Source organism: Emydura macquarii, unplaced genomic scaffold, assembly GCF_026122565.2.
Source record: "Emydura macquarii macquarii isolate MOO-44397 ecotype Brisbane River unplaced genomic scaffold, CSIRO-AGI_Emac_v2 contig_440, whole genome shotgun sequence".
Classification (NCBI taxonomy): Eukaryota; Metazoa; Chordata; order Testudines; family Chelidae; genus Emydura; species Emydura macquarii.
Genome location: NW_027130577.1, coordinates 68,987 through 85,427, shown reverse-complemented (window position 1 = coordinate 85,427; position 16,441 = coordinate 68,987). Strand labels below are relative to the sequence as shown.

Here is a 16,441-nt window from a genome sequence, read left to right as displayed (position 1 = left end):
TTAGTCTTCAGTCTTCACCTACCTCTGGATCAACTACTCATCTACAACTGAAGCTGTGAAGCAAAGGATGGAGACCTATCCAGGTACTGGATGTATACCAGAAGGACTATACAAGCCTGCAAACTCCACGATTCTACTGAAAACCTGATGTGTATGGACTTTTAAATCATTTGTATGTGTCTGATTGCTTCAGTCATTTAATATTTCTCTTATAGTTTTTCTTTCCTTTTATAATAAACCTTTAGTTTTAGTTATTAAAGGATTGGCTGGCAGCGTGGTATTTTGAGTAAAATCCAAACTTCTATTGATCTGGTGCTGTGGCTGACCCTTTGGTAAAGAGCATAGAGTTTTAAATAACTTCTCTTTACTGGACCTAGTGGCTGATTGGGAGCCTGAGGCTGAAATGCAGTAAAGGGGGCTGTGTATATTTTGTTTTAGCTTCTTGTTTACCAGTGCAGGGAATCAGAAGCATTGTTTGTGGCTCGTTGGAAAGTCTGACTTCAGTGTCACCCACCAGTGCTGGGGCACTTTACTCTGCTTTAGAGAGGATTAAAAAAGCTCATTTCGAATGCCCTGTATGAGAGGGGTGCCTGGGTGCCATGGTTTAAGATGACCATTTCATCACGAAGCGGCAACCGGGGATCTGGGGACAGCGCGGGGAAGTTAATAGTGTTGTCTGAAACCATAGCCAAATAATTAAAGTAACTTTACTGTGGCAATACAATGGGGAAGAAACACATGCCGTCTTCCCTAGGTGACCATGAGTGATATCAGTCTCCTGAGGGTAAGGCACGAGGAAAGGGAAGATTTGCTGCACGCAGTAGGGTACCGGCCTGGCCCTTATGCCGCTATGCTGTGTTCTGCCATGATTCCGGCTCCCTTGATTGCAGCGTCGCGCAGCAAAGTATCCTACCAGGGAGGAAGGAACAAGGCTGCCCTGCCCTGAAACCTTTTGCAAAGGATAACAGATTACATACATGAAAGTTTCTTTGAGATATCAACTGATGCTTCTCGGGGCATATGTCTGCACATAAATAATCTGTTCCGGGAGTAGCTGCCCAAGACAGTACACTAAACCTCTGAAATCATCTTTCTTTCCCCCCACCCACCCTTAAAGAAGAACTTAACTGCTAAGAAGAAAAAAAAAACTCACCAGATGTGCCTTCCCTGGGATCATTAGTGCTGTCCTGCATGCTGCAGGACTTCTCTGGGGTCAGGAATAGGTCCTGACTGTCTGGGAGAAGGGACACCCACTCTCCTGCACCCTGCTCTCCTCCTCCTCATCCATGGAGTCTTCATCGTTGTCCCTGGAGTGGGATGGAGCAGAGGTATCGCTGCTGCGTGGTGGCACCTTGGTGGGGTCTGTGTCGAAAATGGCATGCAGCCCCTCGTAGAAGCAGCATTTTTTGGGTGAGGAGCCAGAACGTCTATTGGCTTCCCTGGCCTTTTGATATGCCTGCCGTAGCTCCTTGATCTTCCCGCAGCACTGCTGCACGTCCCTGTTGTGCCCCTTCTCCAACATGCCCTGGGATATCTTCCCATAAAGGTCCAAATTTCTTTTGCTGGCTCTGAGCTGAGCCATAACGGACTCCTCGCCCCACAGACCGATGAGATCTAAGACCTCTGGCTGACTCCATGCTGGAGCGCATTTGGGCTTTGCAGTAGCCATGAGGAGTACAGCTACAAGCTCCCTCCACGCTGGCTGGATAGGAAATGAAAATTGAAATTTTCCCGGGGCATGAGGGGAGGGGCCATTTCTGGTGAGCGTGACCACGTAACAGCAGAGTGTGACTGTCCAGAGCAGTCACAACAAGGCATTGTGGGATACCTCCCGGAGGCCATGAACATCGAATTACATTACGCTTTGTCTACACTGACGCAAAATTGAACCAATAAAATCAAATTAGGTGCTACTCCACTTGCGGAGGTGGTTTTATTACATTGACTTTTGCCGTGTGTTAAATCGATGGGACTGCCCTGCCAGTGTAGACGTAGGCTTTCAGAGATCAACGTAAGTGACGTTACGTCGACCTCCATTGCCATTGTAGACCAGACCTGAGACTCTGCTTGTGTGGATTTACATGGAGGGGATGGTTAGCTAGTGAGACTCACAAGATGTGATTATGGAGGAGAGGGAGAACTTAGCGAGAGTGCAAGGGCTGCAATGAATTCAACACGCCGAGGACAGCGTGTTTTGTCGCCCTCCCATCTGATCCTTGACAGCTGAGTGGAACTAATGATCCAGGGCTCGCAGCAGGTCAGGACATACACAATAAATATCATTTTCAGGCAACAGAGATATTATATTGGTAAACTGGCGGAACGAACCAGTGGAATTATTAAGTATCAGTATCCACAACTGCGTATGGCTGGACAACATTTCAAACACTGTTTAGAGGTTCGATTATCTCAGTGGTCCTCTACCTTTCCAGACTACTGTACCTCTTTCAGGAGTCTGATTTCATGCCTGGGTGACAGGGTTCGGGCTTTAGCTCCAGCATAATATGTATCTGCTTGCCATCCCCTGATGCTAACCTTGCACTTGTGACCCCCCTGGAGGTCACCACCCCCAGGTTCTAAAAACAGAACGTTTAAATGCTGGGGCGGAGCCAAGTGAGAGCTGCCTAGCTGCGGCTCCACCCCCGGCCGTGGTAGCTGGGCAGCTCTCACTCGTGGGGAGCTGAGCCAAGTCCAGTTGTGGCTCACCCCCTTCCCTCCCGTCTGCTGGGCTCAGTGCTTCCCTGCCAGCAAGAGCTGCCCAGTTGCTCTCTCTGGCCAGGAGCCAGCCCAACTACAGCTAACCCCTTAGCTGAGCTTCATGCCTCCCCCCGCCCCACTGGGAGGGAGCCGAGCCCAGCTGTGGTTCCCTCCCCACTGAGCTTTCCCCTCCTACTGGGGTCCATGATGCCACGTCACTGAGAGCTCCCCAGCTGCTGTCACTGGGAGGTATCCAGCTCAGCTATGGCTACCCGCCCTGACACTGGGCTCCAAAAATCTCTCTGTTTTTGGAAACTGAAAAATTTCAGTTTTCCACCTTGGTATTAATGGATATTTTAAATATATTTCCCCACCATTTCTCTGCCTTTGTCACTTTCTTTCCAATGGGGAAACTTGGGAAAGGTACAAAAATGAGGAAAAAGTCGTGAAAATCCCAATGTTTGGGAAAAAAAAGTTTCGAAAAGTATGAGAAAGCGGGGAAGATACTGAACACATTTTATGAACTGAAATATAAAGAATAAAACTTTTATGTTAATAAAATTATCTAAAAACATAAGCACAACTAATTAAAACATGTTTTCACAAATTACCATAAAAAAAAGAAAAGTGTGAGAGAAAATTTTTCAACCTGCTTTTTTATAGCTTTTTTACATTTCATAAACTCATAGACTTTAAGGTCAGAAGGGACCATGGTGATCATTCTAGTCAAACCTCCTGCACAATGCAGGCCACAGAACCTCACCCATCCACTCCTTTAATAGATCCCTAATCTCTTACTAAGTTACTGAAGTCCTCAAATTATGGTTTAAAGACTTCAAGTTACAGAGAATCCACCATTTACATTAGTTTAAACCTGCAAGTTACCCGGGTCCCATGTTGCAGAGGAAGGTGAAAAACCCGCAGGGTCTCTGCCAATCTGACCCAAGGGAAAATTCCTTCCCCACCCCAAATCTGGTGATCAGTTAGATCCTGAGCATGTGGACAAGACCCACCAGCCAGACTCCTGTGAAAGAATTCTCTGTAGTAACTCAGAGCCCATGCCATCTAGTGTCCCATCTCCGGCCATTAGGAATAGTTGCTATTAGCAGTCACAGATTGGATGCATGCCATTGTAGGCAGCCTCATCATGCCATCCCCTCCATAAACTTATCAAGCTCAGTCTTGAAGCCAGTTAGGTTTTTTGCCCTCACCGTTCTCCTTGGAAGGCTGCTCCTGCTTTTTGAAAGAGTAAAAAAAAAAGGCAAATACAGCAAGGAGAAAATGAAAATCCAGAAATAGAAACAGGACAGCAAAAGGTTTTTGGTTTCCAAAATTCCCAACTTTCTAAGCTGCCTGACTTAAGGAGCTAGATTCCCATTTGTGGATCACTGAACAGTTAGCCACCTCCCTGCAGACCGTACTTCAGCACCTATCTACATGAGAGGGGTGGGGCTTAGCCCACACCCCTCTCATCAGCATCTCCCATTGGCTAGCTGAGGCTAGGCAGGCTGGCTTTTGCGAATCGAAGTCTAAAGCACCTATCTCTCCCCATTCTTCGTATAGGAGCCTGGGCGCCTGACCCTGGCTGGGTGGATCTCATTGTTCTTCCAGGGATTTTCTAGGCACCTAAAACTTAGCCACTATGATGATCGGTGTTGCAACACCTAGTTCCCTTTGTAGAGCCCATCAGGGGTGTTTATCTCACCTAGTCCATGAAAGGCTAATTAACCACCCTGCTGGAGGGTGGGCCAGGCCTAATTAGAAATAAATCCCAGGTAGGGAAGAGCACGGCTAGTTGCCATAAAGAGGTGGGTGAGCTCAGCTGGAGAAAGGAGACCCAGAAGAGAGGAGGAGGGAAGCATTCTCTCTCTTCAAAGCAGCCTGAAAGTAGGAAGAGACGAGCAGACAGGATCTTCCCAGAGGATCAGGAAGCCTGACTGAGCCAGTAATCCTGACAAGCTACAGCATGCCTGAACACCTGAGTGAGGGAAAGAACATGCCAGCCCCTGAAGACTAGGGTGGTTGAGTCACAGAAGCCTACGATGAGGCGTGGGGAAGGTTTGGGGTTTGTATACATTACTTTAGGCTTTTGGGAAAGGATGCTGTGGCTCCAGAAGGGGCAGAACTCTACAAAGTTGTCCGGCTCCAGGGCCAGGTCACTTCTATGGCCGGCGTAGGCCAAAAGAAGGTGAGGGAAATGGAGGCGAAAGGTTCTGCCATGCCACAGCCCACTAAGATGGGGTGTGTTGGGACAGCAGCTTTCCCACAAGTGCGTACAATGAATGGCTATGAAGAGGGATGTAAAGCACCAAAACCACTATTCATTTGAGCAGATAGGGCTTGGAAGACAGAAAGGTTACAGGGGCAGGAGGAGTTGGAGGGAAAAGTGGTGCTTTTCAAGGAAGAATGGGGAGCTGCCTGATTCAGAGGTGTCTGGCATAAGATTGAAGGGGCAGAGCTTCCCATCACCCACACCTCCTTTGTTTCCGAGTCCCACATCCCCGGAAAACATTGACTTACCCAGAGTAAGCCAGAAACAGTGCTGATCAGCTCTTAGGATGTGGTCCTGTGATTCCATGTGACAGCCAATTCTCCCAGTTTCATTAGACACACAGCCAGCAGTTTCCCCCTAGGATATTTATCAGCCAACCTAGTTCTGTGACAAAAGGACATGGCTCACTGGATGACTTCAGCTGCTAGTTGGAACATGGACAGGTTCTGTTGGAACATGGACAGGTTCTGTGAGTGGAATTTCATTTCTTAAAGCTTTTTGTGGGGGAATGGGATACTTTGCCCTTTTGGGCACATCTCACTTTGTCAATTGGTTAAACTTTGACAATATTGATATTTGACAATTCTCTCTCTTTCTCTTTCTTGTTATTCTCTCTCTTTTCTTTTCTCTTGTTCTCTCTCTCTTTCTCTTGATTTTCTCCCAGAATCCTTTACTCCTTCTTAAGCATGGCAATGTGAATTTGGGTAAAACAGCACAAATGATGTGTTTTTGGTTGCACTGTGCCTCAGTTACACAGCAAGATCAATCTTATCATGAGCAGAATAGTTCTGCTCTGTCCAAGACTCGGACTCAGTTGAAAGGTTAAAAGTCTGGACTGTATTTTCCCCAGATCAACAGACAACAATGTTGGAAATCAGTCCTGCAATAGGGATCGGAAAGCCCTCTATGTTTTATATACATTTACTCAAAACCAAGATCCTGATCCTGAGAAACTTCTGCTAAGCGTTCTTTGTAAGAGCTCCTTTTGGCCACCACTGAGGGATGCATTTCTGGAAAACTAAGTTAATTTTAGAGCTGTTCAAAATATATAGTTTGGGGGGGAAAAACAGGTGCAAAGTTGAATTTATTATTAACAAATCATTTGTAATGAAAAACTGAATGTGGTCAGTTTCTTTGTTTGTTTTTTCCTTCAAAAACTGAAACACTTTGGAAACAGCTGAAAAAACATTTTAGTCAAAGAAGAAACCCACAAAATTTCCACGAGATTTAAAAAAACCCAACCCTATATACTTCTTTTGAAATATTTTCAAGGAAAAGATTACTTTCCTGTTAGCTCCTGTTCATTTTACTGCTGCATTGGGGAAAAATACTGTAAAAATATAAAGACAATACTATCACACAACTGTCTTCTTCTGAAGACCATTTCCTCTCTGTTAATGTAATCGAGCTCCAGAACTGAGACTGTTAACCTCTTCTTAGACCTCAGGTGTATCACTTCAGTGATGTTAGTGAGCTCCATGATCCCAAAGAATGAGTTTCCTTCCTCATTTATATCATCTGTTTACTTTGTATATCTGCCTCTAGTACTTCTTCAGCTCTTCGTCCTTGTGGTAGCACCAGGCTTGGAGAGTTTCCCTAGCAAATTGAAGGCATGGGAAAAATGCTTTACGGACCCCGACTATGAAGAACTGGTGTATGTTGCCAAAAATGGGTTGGAAAAAGGGTGTCATTCAAAGAAGGTGGTGATCGTTGGGGCAGGAATAAGTGGACTCACAGCTGCCAAACTGCTGAAAGATGCTGGTTGCAAGGTACTTATAAAGACTGAGAGTCAATTCAATATACAAGCAGTATATTATTACCCTCTTTTCCAGACACAAAGTTCATCGACTTAAAGTCGGGGGGCTAGATTCACAAAAGGACTTGGAAGCCTAACCTTAAATCCCAGAATCAGGCCCCACTGGGATTCTCAAAACCCCTGCTCGGTTGTCCCTGAACCCTCGAGATGCTGAAACTCAAGTGATGCCTAAGTTTAGGGCACCTACGTTTCTGTCTGTCAGCATGCAATCTGCTGCCTCCCTCTAGGCACCTAGCCGCCAGGAACCAGGAAAGGTCATCATTCCTCCCCCGAAGGGATCTGATCCGGTAAGCGTGCTCAGAGCACACGTGTTAGATCAGGCCCCACAGGTAAGTTGACACAAAAAAGCCAGGGTTGGTAGGAAAAGGAGGACCTCCCCCACTTTTAGCCCAATGATTAGGGCCTTCACCTGGAAGGTGGGAAACTCTGATTCAATTCCCCCCGTGCCTGTGCGGGCATTTGAACAGGGATCTGCCATCTCTCAGAAGAGTGTCTAACCACTGGGTAATAGGATAGATGTAGGTCTCTGTTTCTCTGAGCATGGTTGCTGGGTTGAGCCCTGCTGATGAGATGCATAGAAATACACCTATCTTTCCCCAGTTCATAGACCACTCTGGGGCTTAACTGTTCAGACAGCGAGAGCGAGCCAGTAGTACTTATCCCCAGAGTCGAATTTTAGGTACATAGGAACTGTTACAGTGAAAATGTAGGCACTGAGTGACTTTTGATGGCAGTAAGATTCAGTGGCAGATGGGCAAGGGTTTTGTGCATGCCTGTGGCACCTAAATTTGGGACTTAGACGCCTAAGTCCCTTTGTGAATCTAGTCACTAGGTACCAGGAAGTGATAGAAAATCACGGCCTGTGTTTTTCTTCCCTAGGTTCTGATTGTGGAAGCCAGTGATCGTGTGGGGGGACGCATCGTGACCTACCACGACATGGACGAAGGCTGGTATGTGGACCTCGGACCCATGCGTTTGCCAAGACGCCACAGGTAATACATTTACCCCTCCTCAGGCACCAAAACTGTTCAGAAAAGGAGAAGCCCAAGTTTTAAGACTCCCATGATAATTCCTGGGGAAAAAATAATGAAGGGCTTGTATCTGATGAGTTTAAGGTGCCCCCTTACTACCTTGGGTAGACCACCTGCATTGCCTTACATTGTCAGTCTGTATGCAGGAGGAAGAGAGATCTCCCAGAGGCTGTTACTCTTCCAGAACAGGTGGGCTGCAAATGGGTGAAGAGAAGCAGAGTGTGGGCTTGCACTATGGCTGTCTACTCTGCCAGCCAGTACAGCTAACCCAGCTTAGAAGGGCAGGGCAGATTCATTCTCTCTGAAGCAAAGGGGGAACCATAATTAATTTCCCCTTAGGCAAAAAGGGAACCAGAAATTAGAGTTAGAGTTGGGTTCCTGGTATGCTCGTGGAGTACCCAGCTATCGTGTACCAGCTATGGACTGGTTACATAGCTTCCACCCCAGAGAGCTCCAAGAGACGCGGTCCCTTTAAGGCAGTGGTTCCCAATCTTTTTGGCTCGAGGGCCACAGATATAATATTTACAACCCTGAAGGGCCACAGCAGCTGCCCCCCACAGCAGCCAGTTGGAAGGAGTTCAGCGAGGAGACAGCCTCCTCGCTGATCTCCAATCCTCCTGGCTGCAGCAGGGAAACCGCACATGTCCTGTAGCCCTGTGCACTCCACCTGGGACCCGAGGCAGTGTCTCCCTTCTGCGACCAGGGGGACGGAAGATCAGTGCTCACCTCCCTCTGGCTCCAGCAGGGACGCCAGCACCTAGGGAACCAGGCAGAGTGCTTTGCTCTCTGCTGGAGCAGGGAGAGGGGAGCACTGATTTCCTCTCCCTCTGACTCCAGAAGGGACCCCAACACCCATAGACCTAAGTCGAGCACTTTGCTGTAGTCTCTGTTACAGCCAGGTGGAAGGGAGAGCAGATCTCTTGTCCCCCTGCCTGCAGCAAGAAGCCTGCATCGGTCTTTTAGCCCTGGGGAAATACATTACGCCTGGTCTTTAGGCAGCGGCTCCCTTCTGCAGCCAGCAGGAGGGGAGCCATGGGCCACTTTGAAAGCCCCCGTGGGCCACTTTTGGCCCCCAGGCCAGAGGTTAGGAACTACTGCTTTAAGACATATTTAATACACTGCCAGCTATGGCTGTTCTCAGCTCAGATGAGGTATGTTACACACCACCTCATGTACGGGCTAAACATTTTGGTAAAGTTTATCCTTCCATCACATCTCCCTCTTCAAGTTTTACATTCCTACCGTTAGCAAAATTAACATTATCACGCTACGTTTAAAGTTTGGCACAGATCAGTCTGTTAAGTATCTCTGAATCATACCGGTTTTCTAATTACACAATCCAAAAGCACGACAACCTGGTCATCTGGCTGTCCATTGCTTGCCACACCTGGCTGGGTTGGTTAGGACTCTTTGAGTCTTCTTCTTCTGAGTCTGCCGAGTTTGCTCCATTGTTTGTTCTTTGTGTGAGAGAAACTGTACATTTCAATGGTTTCAATGGTTTCCCTCCATGGTTGGCTTCGATCATACATGATCTGGGTGATTCATTCTTTTTCTTTATGACAGCTGGAGTTCTCCATCCTTTTTCTCTATCCAAATACAGTCACCCAATTCTAGATCTGGCAGTTTTCTAAGTGAGTGACACCTTTTGTAAAAGTGTTTATAAACTTTTTTTCCCCTCTTTTCGTTATCAGAGTTGGCTACTCTCTACATGTCTGGCCACTTTGGAGACAGGTACTTTATCGAAGTCAAAACAGTTGTAGTGAGTTGTCTTACCATCAAGATTTTTGCTGGACTACATCTAGTATCTGTTATCAGTATTGATCTGTAGCTCAGAAGTGCAAGGAATGGATCTTCTTGCTGTGGAATTTCCTTGGCTCTCTGTATGGCTATCTCAGCCTCTCCATTCACTTGTGGGTAATGTGAGATGCTACTAATATGATCAAAATCATATTTTGTTTGAAATTCCAAGTACTTAAATTTCACAGCAGTGAATTGTGGCCCATTGTCCATCACTACGGGAATACCGCAATGTGTAAAAGTGCACTTCAGTTCCTCAATGACACTGCAACATGTTATGCTGTTCAACTACATTATTTCTATGTACCTGGAAGAATAGTTCAGTACAAACAGGTAATGATGTCCTGTGGATTTGCATAAGTATGCAGCTAGTCTCTTCCAAGGTCTGCCACAGAACTCTCGTTGTTTTTGCTGTATACAGACTAACACGGCGACCTCTCTGGAACTGGTAGAAGTGTTGTTATTCTGTATAATTCACCATTCTCTCTTGAGGTTATTTGTACTGGATCTCATTGCAAAAGTCCAATATCATCAAATACTCCATTGAGTTGTTCCATCTCTCTCACTAAGTCCATCATGGCTGCCACGCTGTGGCTGAGAAGGGTGTAGATCTTTGACCCTTTGATTACAAGCACCCTGAATGCATAGCTTTTGTCTTTGTAACTTGTTTCTGTGGTGAACTGACCCATGCAGTTCAGAATACCTCCAGGGCTAGTCAGAGCTCTATCAGGTGATTTCAGCTCTGAGGGGTTGAAGGTGACTGCATGTCCCTTCTGATGTGACTATCACATGTTTTCCTGAGTCAATTTAAAAGTCAATAGTCTTTTCATGAATATTCATTTTCACTCTCCAGGCAGGCTCTGTGTCCTCACTCATGATAGATCCCCAGAAACAATGGTTCTTGATTGTTTGCAATATGAGTCAACTCCCTGACTGCTTTGGTGGAGCAAACAGCAGCAGAATGTCCATATTTTGTGTGGCTTACTGCTTTGGCAGGACATACATCTCTTGGGCTATGAAATTTTCCACATCTTGTGTATGCAGCACTGTATTCATCTGGAATTTGTCCCTCATATCCTTAGGATAATGACTTGTAGCGCTTATGCTGTGTCTGTTTACTACTTCTGTTTACTACTGCTTCTAAACTAGTTTCTGGTTTTTCTAGTGTAACATATTTGTTTTGCTGTTTCACAAGGCCAGAGTCAGACTGTTTTTCTATTTGAATAGCTGTGCATAGGGTTAAATCTGTTTTTAACTGTAGCTGCTGTGAATGACTCTCCTCTCTAAGCCCTGTGGCTAATCTGTCTCCAATATGTTCATGTTTTACAGTCCCCAAATCAAGTTTTCTGCCAATACATGAAAAACTCTGATAAGAGATTCAACATTTTCCCCTGGTCCTTGAATTCTTTGGGGAAAATATGCCCTCTCATAAATCAAATTTCTCTGACATATAAAGTATGCATCAATCGTAGCCAGAACCATTTCACAACTTTGCATCTGTCTTCAGCAAAGAAAAAAGATTTAAGACTACGCTGTGCCAGCTTCCTCATAGCATAAATTTAAAAGGAACCATGAACATCGCCAGTTTCCTTGTGGAGTTTGGTTGCAAAGCAAAACCTTGCTTCCAGTCTGTCCATTCTGAAAGTCTGTAAAAGCTGAAGTTGGCCAAAGCATTGAGTTGATGTGAGTGATCCCACAACTTTTCTTTCTTTCTTTCTTTCTTTCTTTCTTTCTTTCTTTCTTCTTGAAACTTTTGTTTCTGCTTTTCCTCTGTTTCTCGTTTTCCTCTGTCATCAGTTAGACTGCCTTAACTTCTGACCCATATCATGTACCTGACAGCTTCCGTTTCAGAGAGCTCTGACTGATGTGCTGCCTTTAAGACCTCTTTAATACACTGCCTGCTATATCTGGTCTCAGTTCACATAAAGTATGGCGCACACCTCACCACCTAGTGGCTAAACATTATAAAACATTTAACATTCCATTATATCAGTAAAAACAACGAGAGTCCTGTAGCACTTTAAAGGCTAACAAATTTAAATTCTACAAGCATAAGCTTTCGTGGGCTGTAACCCACTTTGTCAGATGTATCCTATGTTATTTCTCTTCCTTACATGGGAACCTCAGTCACTGAAGATTAACTCCCAGCTGCAGAGGCAGATGAACATGTCACCATAGCACAGCTGTGTCTGTAGCCCAAAGATGAGAGGGGTCAGGAACATATGTTGAGCGGGAGAGGACGTTGCTAGGAGAGGTGGTCAAACTGTCTCAGGCAAACAGGTTGTTTGTTGGGATTTTTTGCCATTTTTCCAAAAGTGATTTGTTTTTCAGGTTTAACAACATTTTTCTCTTTTTTCCTCTTTCCTTTCTCTTTAGGGTTGTACGTGAATTTATTACCAAATTTAAACTTAAACTGAACCCATTCTATAATACAGATGACAACACTTGGTACTTAGTTCACAACATCAGGGCAAGAGCTGGAGATGTAAAACTAAAGCCTGATATTTTGCAATACCCTGTGCACCCTACAGAGAGAGGAAAATCTGCTAGTGAGCTTTATGGTCAGACACTGGATAAGGTATGTGCATTGTGGAAAGGCATGTGTGTTTGTGCACTGTGGGTTTGTCTTCACTAAAGATTTAGTCTGAACCATTTGATGATTACCTGTTCTGTTCATGCCCTCTGAAGCACCTGGCATTGGCCATTGTCAGAAGACAGGATATTGGGCTAGCTGGACCATTGGTCTGATCCAGGATAGCCATTCTTCTGTTCTTATATACTTGTTGGTACTAAAGGCCGCTCATTTCCACACACACTACTATTTTTAGCCCTGCATTCCTATATCAATTGACCAGGCACTGAGACTTGGCACTCCAGGGTTGTAGTTTTGGTGGTGGTGTTGTTAGGTTTGTTTGCAGGGTAGACATACCCTGAATGCCTAACTCAACCTATGTGAATCCCACTGATTTTCTAGGCACCTAAAAGTTAGGCATTGTGATGCCGAGCATTGCAATGCATAATTTCTTTTGTGAATCTAGCCCCAGTGGTATTTTCAAAGACTTCAGTGCCATACTCCAATGGGATTTCAATGGGAGTTAGGTACTCACATGCTTTTGAAAATCCCAGTAGTTGCTTGTCTGCATGTTTAGATATCTAAATACCTTTGAAAATCTGCCCTCCCCACCCCCCGAAGTACCTAAGATATTTCTGAAAGTTGGAGCCAGACCCCAGATTCACTGAGCCACATTTGAACATTTTCTCTTTTGCCAATTTGTTTGTATTGTTTAGAAAGTCTGAGTGAAAGTAGTTCAGTCATTTGGAGAACTGTAGGAGTGGAAAACAAAAGCTGTCCCTTGTATCCCCATTAAAAAGATTTTGTTAACAGCTCTTTCCCCTGATCAGTCATTTCATGTGCTGCCCCCTCGTACGTATGCAATAGGATATTGCCTATAAATACATGATCACAAAGAGGGAAAATAACAAACCTTTAAAGGTAGAGCCATTATCATGAAACTAAACGACTGTTTTCTTGGTTGCTACCCAGGTGACCACAGACTGCAGAGTTTTGAAAGAGAAATATGACTCCTTTTCCATCAAGGTAATTGAAGTTGACATTCCAGTATCTGTCAGTCTAAATATGCCTGATTTCCTAAAGTTTTCCTCACGTTCGCCAGTGGAACGCCTCGTGGAATAGATCTTGCCATGTGCATACAGTCCATGGGAGGAGATAACTCATCAGGATTCTCCTAAAGCTCCTGGTTGTGTGGAGGCACATTCATCGCATGAGGCTTCATGGAGCACAGCCTGCTTTCCCCCAGTGTCCTGCTGGCTCAGCTTTATGGAAAAGAGCCAGGGCCATACCTCCTCTGCCTCTCCCTTCCCGAAACGCTAGTCTGTAGAAAGAGACCAATTTCAGTGCTCCCATATTCTCAGTGTTTGTGTAATGAAGACAGGACCCTCCTCCACTCCTGTGCAACCAACCTGGCATCTCTTCTTCCCACCCTGATTTTCTCTGTGACGTCCAGCTATGTATGCTCATCCACAGCTATTCAATGAGATAGCCTTCCTCCATGTTCCATGTCCCACCATTATTTTTACACGTAGGAGGTGTGGACTGAACCATGGGTCTTTAATCAAAGGCAATAAAATCTTGGTATGGACACCATTGACTTCACTGAGGGGTCAGGACATGGTGAATCAAAACGGGGTGAGGGATTTTGTCTTGAAAGTGAACATCAACCTTACATCAATGATTGGTTATGAGGAAGCAGACAAATCACCCAGTAGGATAGTGAATGGGTTTGACTTCTGCCCATCCCTTATGGATATTGAATAACTCCTATGTTCAACTGAAATGAAATATCTCTTTGGCTGTCATTTCTCAATGGGGATATAATATACATGCACCTTCCCCCATTTCCACTCTTTCCCACCCAGGAGTATTTGATTAAAGAGGGAAATTTAAGTAGAGGAGCCATCGACATGATTGGTGACTTGCTGAATGAAGATGGTAAATTCCAGATGTCATTTCTTCGCTCTGTCATGGACCATGTTACATTCTCTGAGAACAGGTAAGGAAAAAGGAATCTTTATCCAGTTGCTGTATATGTGGAATTTCATGTAGCTACAGTAGGATCGGTCTGTGAATCCAACCATCAATACATCTAATTGTCCATCAACCTCATTTTATCAGTGCAGCTGGTTGCCTACTTTGAAGTATGCACTCATGGTCTGAGTCATAATAGAGGGTAAACGTTTATTACTATAGATCCCTAACCATGTAAGGCCAGGACCACTGCCACAGGCGATGAGCTGGACATTACTGAAAGTCTCCATGGCTTCTAATTGGGTCAGATCCTATGGAATTCAGTAATTAACTCCGGAATGTATGTGTGATGGGCCTACTGGGGTATTCTTCTCTTGTATCTCACAACCCCCTAGGTCAAATGACCCTAAATTAGGATAATTAATTCTCTCCCGTGCCCCCCATGAAGCAGACCTAATTTCAAGGCAATTTGAGTAACAATGCAGATTTTAGAGCCCTTAGCAGAGTCAAGCTTTAAACCGACAGCTGATCCTCACCTTAACAACAGCAGACCTGTCACACTAGTGTAATAGAGGCTGGAGCTGGCAATCAGTACGGGTGAAATTGTGTCGTCAGCTACGTGGCTCCTCACAGCTCTCCTTCTTGTTCTTGCGACAGTCTCTCAAATAATAGTCATCCAATGACGTCGTTGTCTTACCATCATCTTCCCCCCTCCCCCTTTTCTTTCAGTTATGATGAGATCACTGGGGGATTCGATCAGCTTCCTGATACTTTCTATAAAAATATTACTGGGGAAGTTCAATTTCACTCTATGGTAGTGAAGATACTAAACGAGGAAGACCAAGTGAGAGTGTTTTACCATAGGCCAGACACACTGGTCCCCTTCTCAGTGACAGCTGACTACGTCCTTGTCACAGCCACGGCAAAAGCCATGCGGCATATTAAATTTTCACCACCTCTTTCGACTAACAAGACTCATGCCCTGCGCTCCATTCACTACTCAGAAGCCACAAAGATCGTTTTGGTCTGTACTGAAAAGTTTTGGGAGAAGGATGGAATCCATGGTGGTAGGTCAATCACTGATCGCCCATCGAGATTCGTCTACTATCCCAGCCACAATTTCTCCAGTGGCGTGGGGGTGATCCTGGCTTCCTACACCTCGGATGATGATGCTGAATACTTCGTTTCTCTTAGTGATGAAAAGTGTGTTGATGTGGTACTGGAGGACCTGGCAGAAATCCACCAGTTGCCCAAGAATTATATCCAGAAGGTCTGTGATAAACATGTGATAAAGAAATGGAGCCTGGACAAATATTCAATGGGAGCGTATGTTTCATTCACCCCATATCAGTTTGTTGACTACTCCAAAGCTTTGTTTCAGAATGAAGGGAGGGTCCATTTTTCAGGAGAACTTACAGCTCAGCCTCACGCTTGGATCGACACTGCTATGAAATCTGCTGTGAGAGCATCGAGGAACATCCTTGGCGCTATCAATGCATCTCCCAGGCAGCAGCAGCAAGTGCTGAAGGAAAATAAAATATAAGTGATGATATAATAATAAGGGTGATTGGGGAATTAGAAATTGCACCGCTAATCAGAGGGCATTACTAGATTGTTACTTTGGATTCAGCCCTGAAGGGGTGATGCACAAACTGTCTGCACTAGCATCAGACTGTTCCTCACACTCAAAGACAAGATTTTGAGCTTATACAGAGCTTCTCTTTTACCAATAGAAGTTGGTCCAATAAAAGGTATTACCTCACCCACCTTGTCTCTTTAGAATGCTGGGACCAACCCAGTGACAACAGCACTGCAAATCCTCACATGCAGTCATTCTGTTCAGCCACCAGAGGGTCAAGCCGAGGCTGAGCCCAATCCACGCACACCCATATGCTCCTGGAAGGGAATACGTGAGTGAGTAGCCCCAGTAATGCCAAGGTGCCCTACTCTCAAGGTCCGGCTAGCTCATGTAAGGGTTTAAAGGGGATTCTCACTTCCCTAATCAGGCAAATAATCTGATTCACAATCTAGCTGCATTCCCAGATTGCAGGTAAACAGTGACGGTTCTAGCTCCCACTTCCAGAGCCAACCAGAAGTCCAGCCCTTGCAGATCCCATCAGCTATACTAGCACTCGCCAAAGAGGAGGAGGGGCAGAACTGAAAGGCTGCAGAAAACAGCACATGCCTTGATCTCTCATCTGGCAGCAATGCTTTTGCAGTCCCCCAGAGGCAAAATTTCTCAGGAGGCTTCTCCTGGGATGGGATAAGTAGCTCTCCATCCC

General features: G+C 45.3%; 1 protein-coding gene across 1 annotated transcript; it reads left to right on the top strand.

The window, feature by feature from the left end:
- The first annotated feature begins 5,425 nt into the window (after window positions 1-5,425).
- On the top strand, window positions 5,426-15,702 carry LOC137146374 (L-amino-acid oxidase-like). Its single transcript, XM_067537631.1, has 7 exons — window positions 5,426-5,438; window positions 6,515-6,738; window positions 7,665-7,777; window positions 11,990-12,191; window positions 13,158-13,211; window positions 14,051-14,184; window positions 14,889-15,702. The coding sequence occupies exons 1-7, from the start codon at window positions 5,426-5,428 to the stop codon at window positions 15,700-15,702; spliced, it is 1,554 nt and encodes a 517-aa protein (XP_067393732.1).
- Window positions 15,703-16,441: the final 739 nt, after the last annotated feature.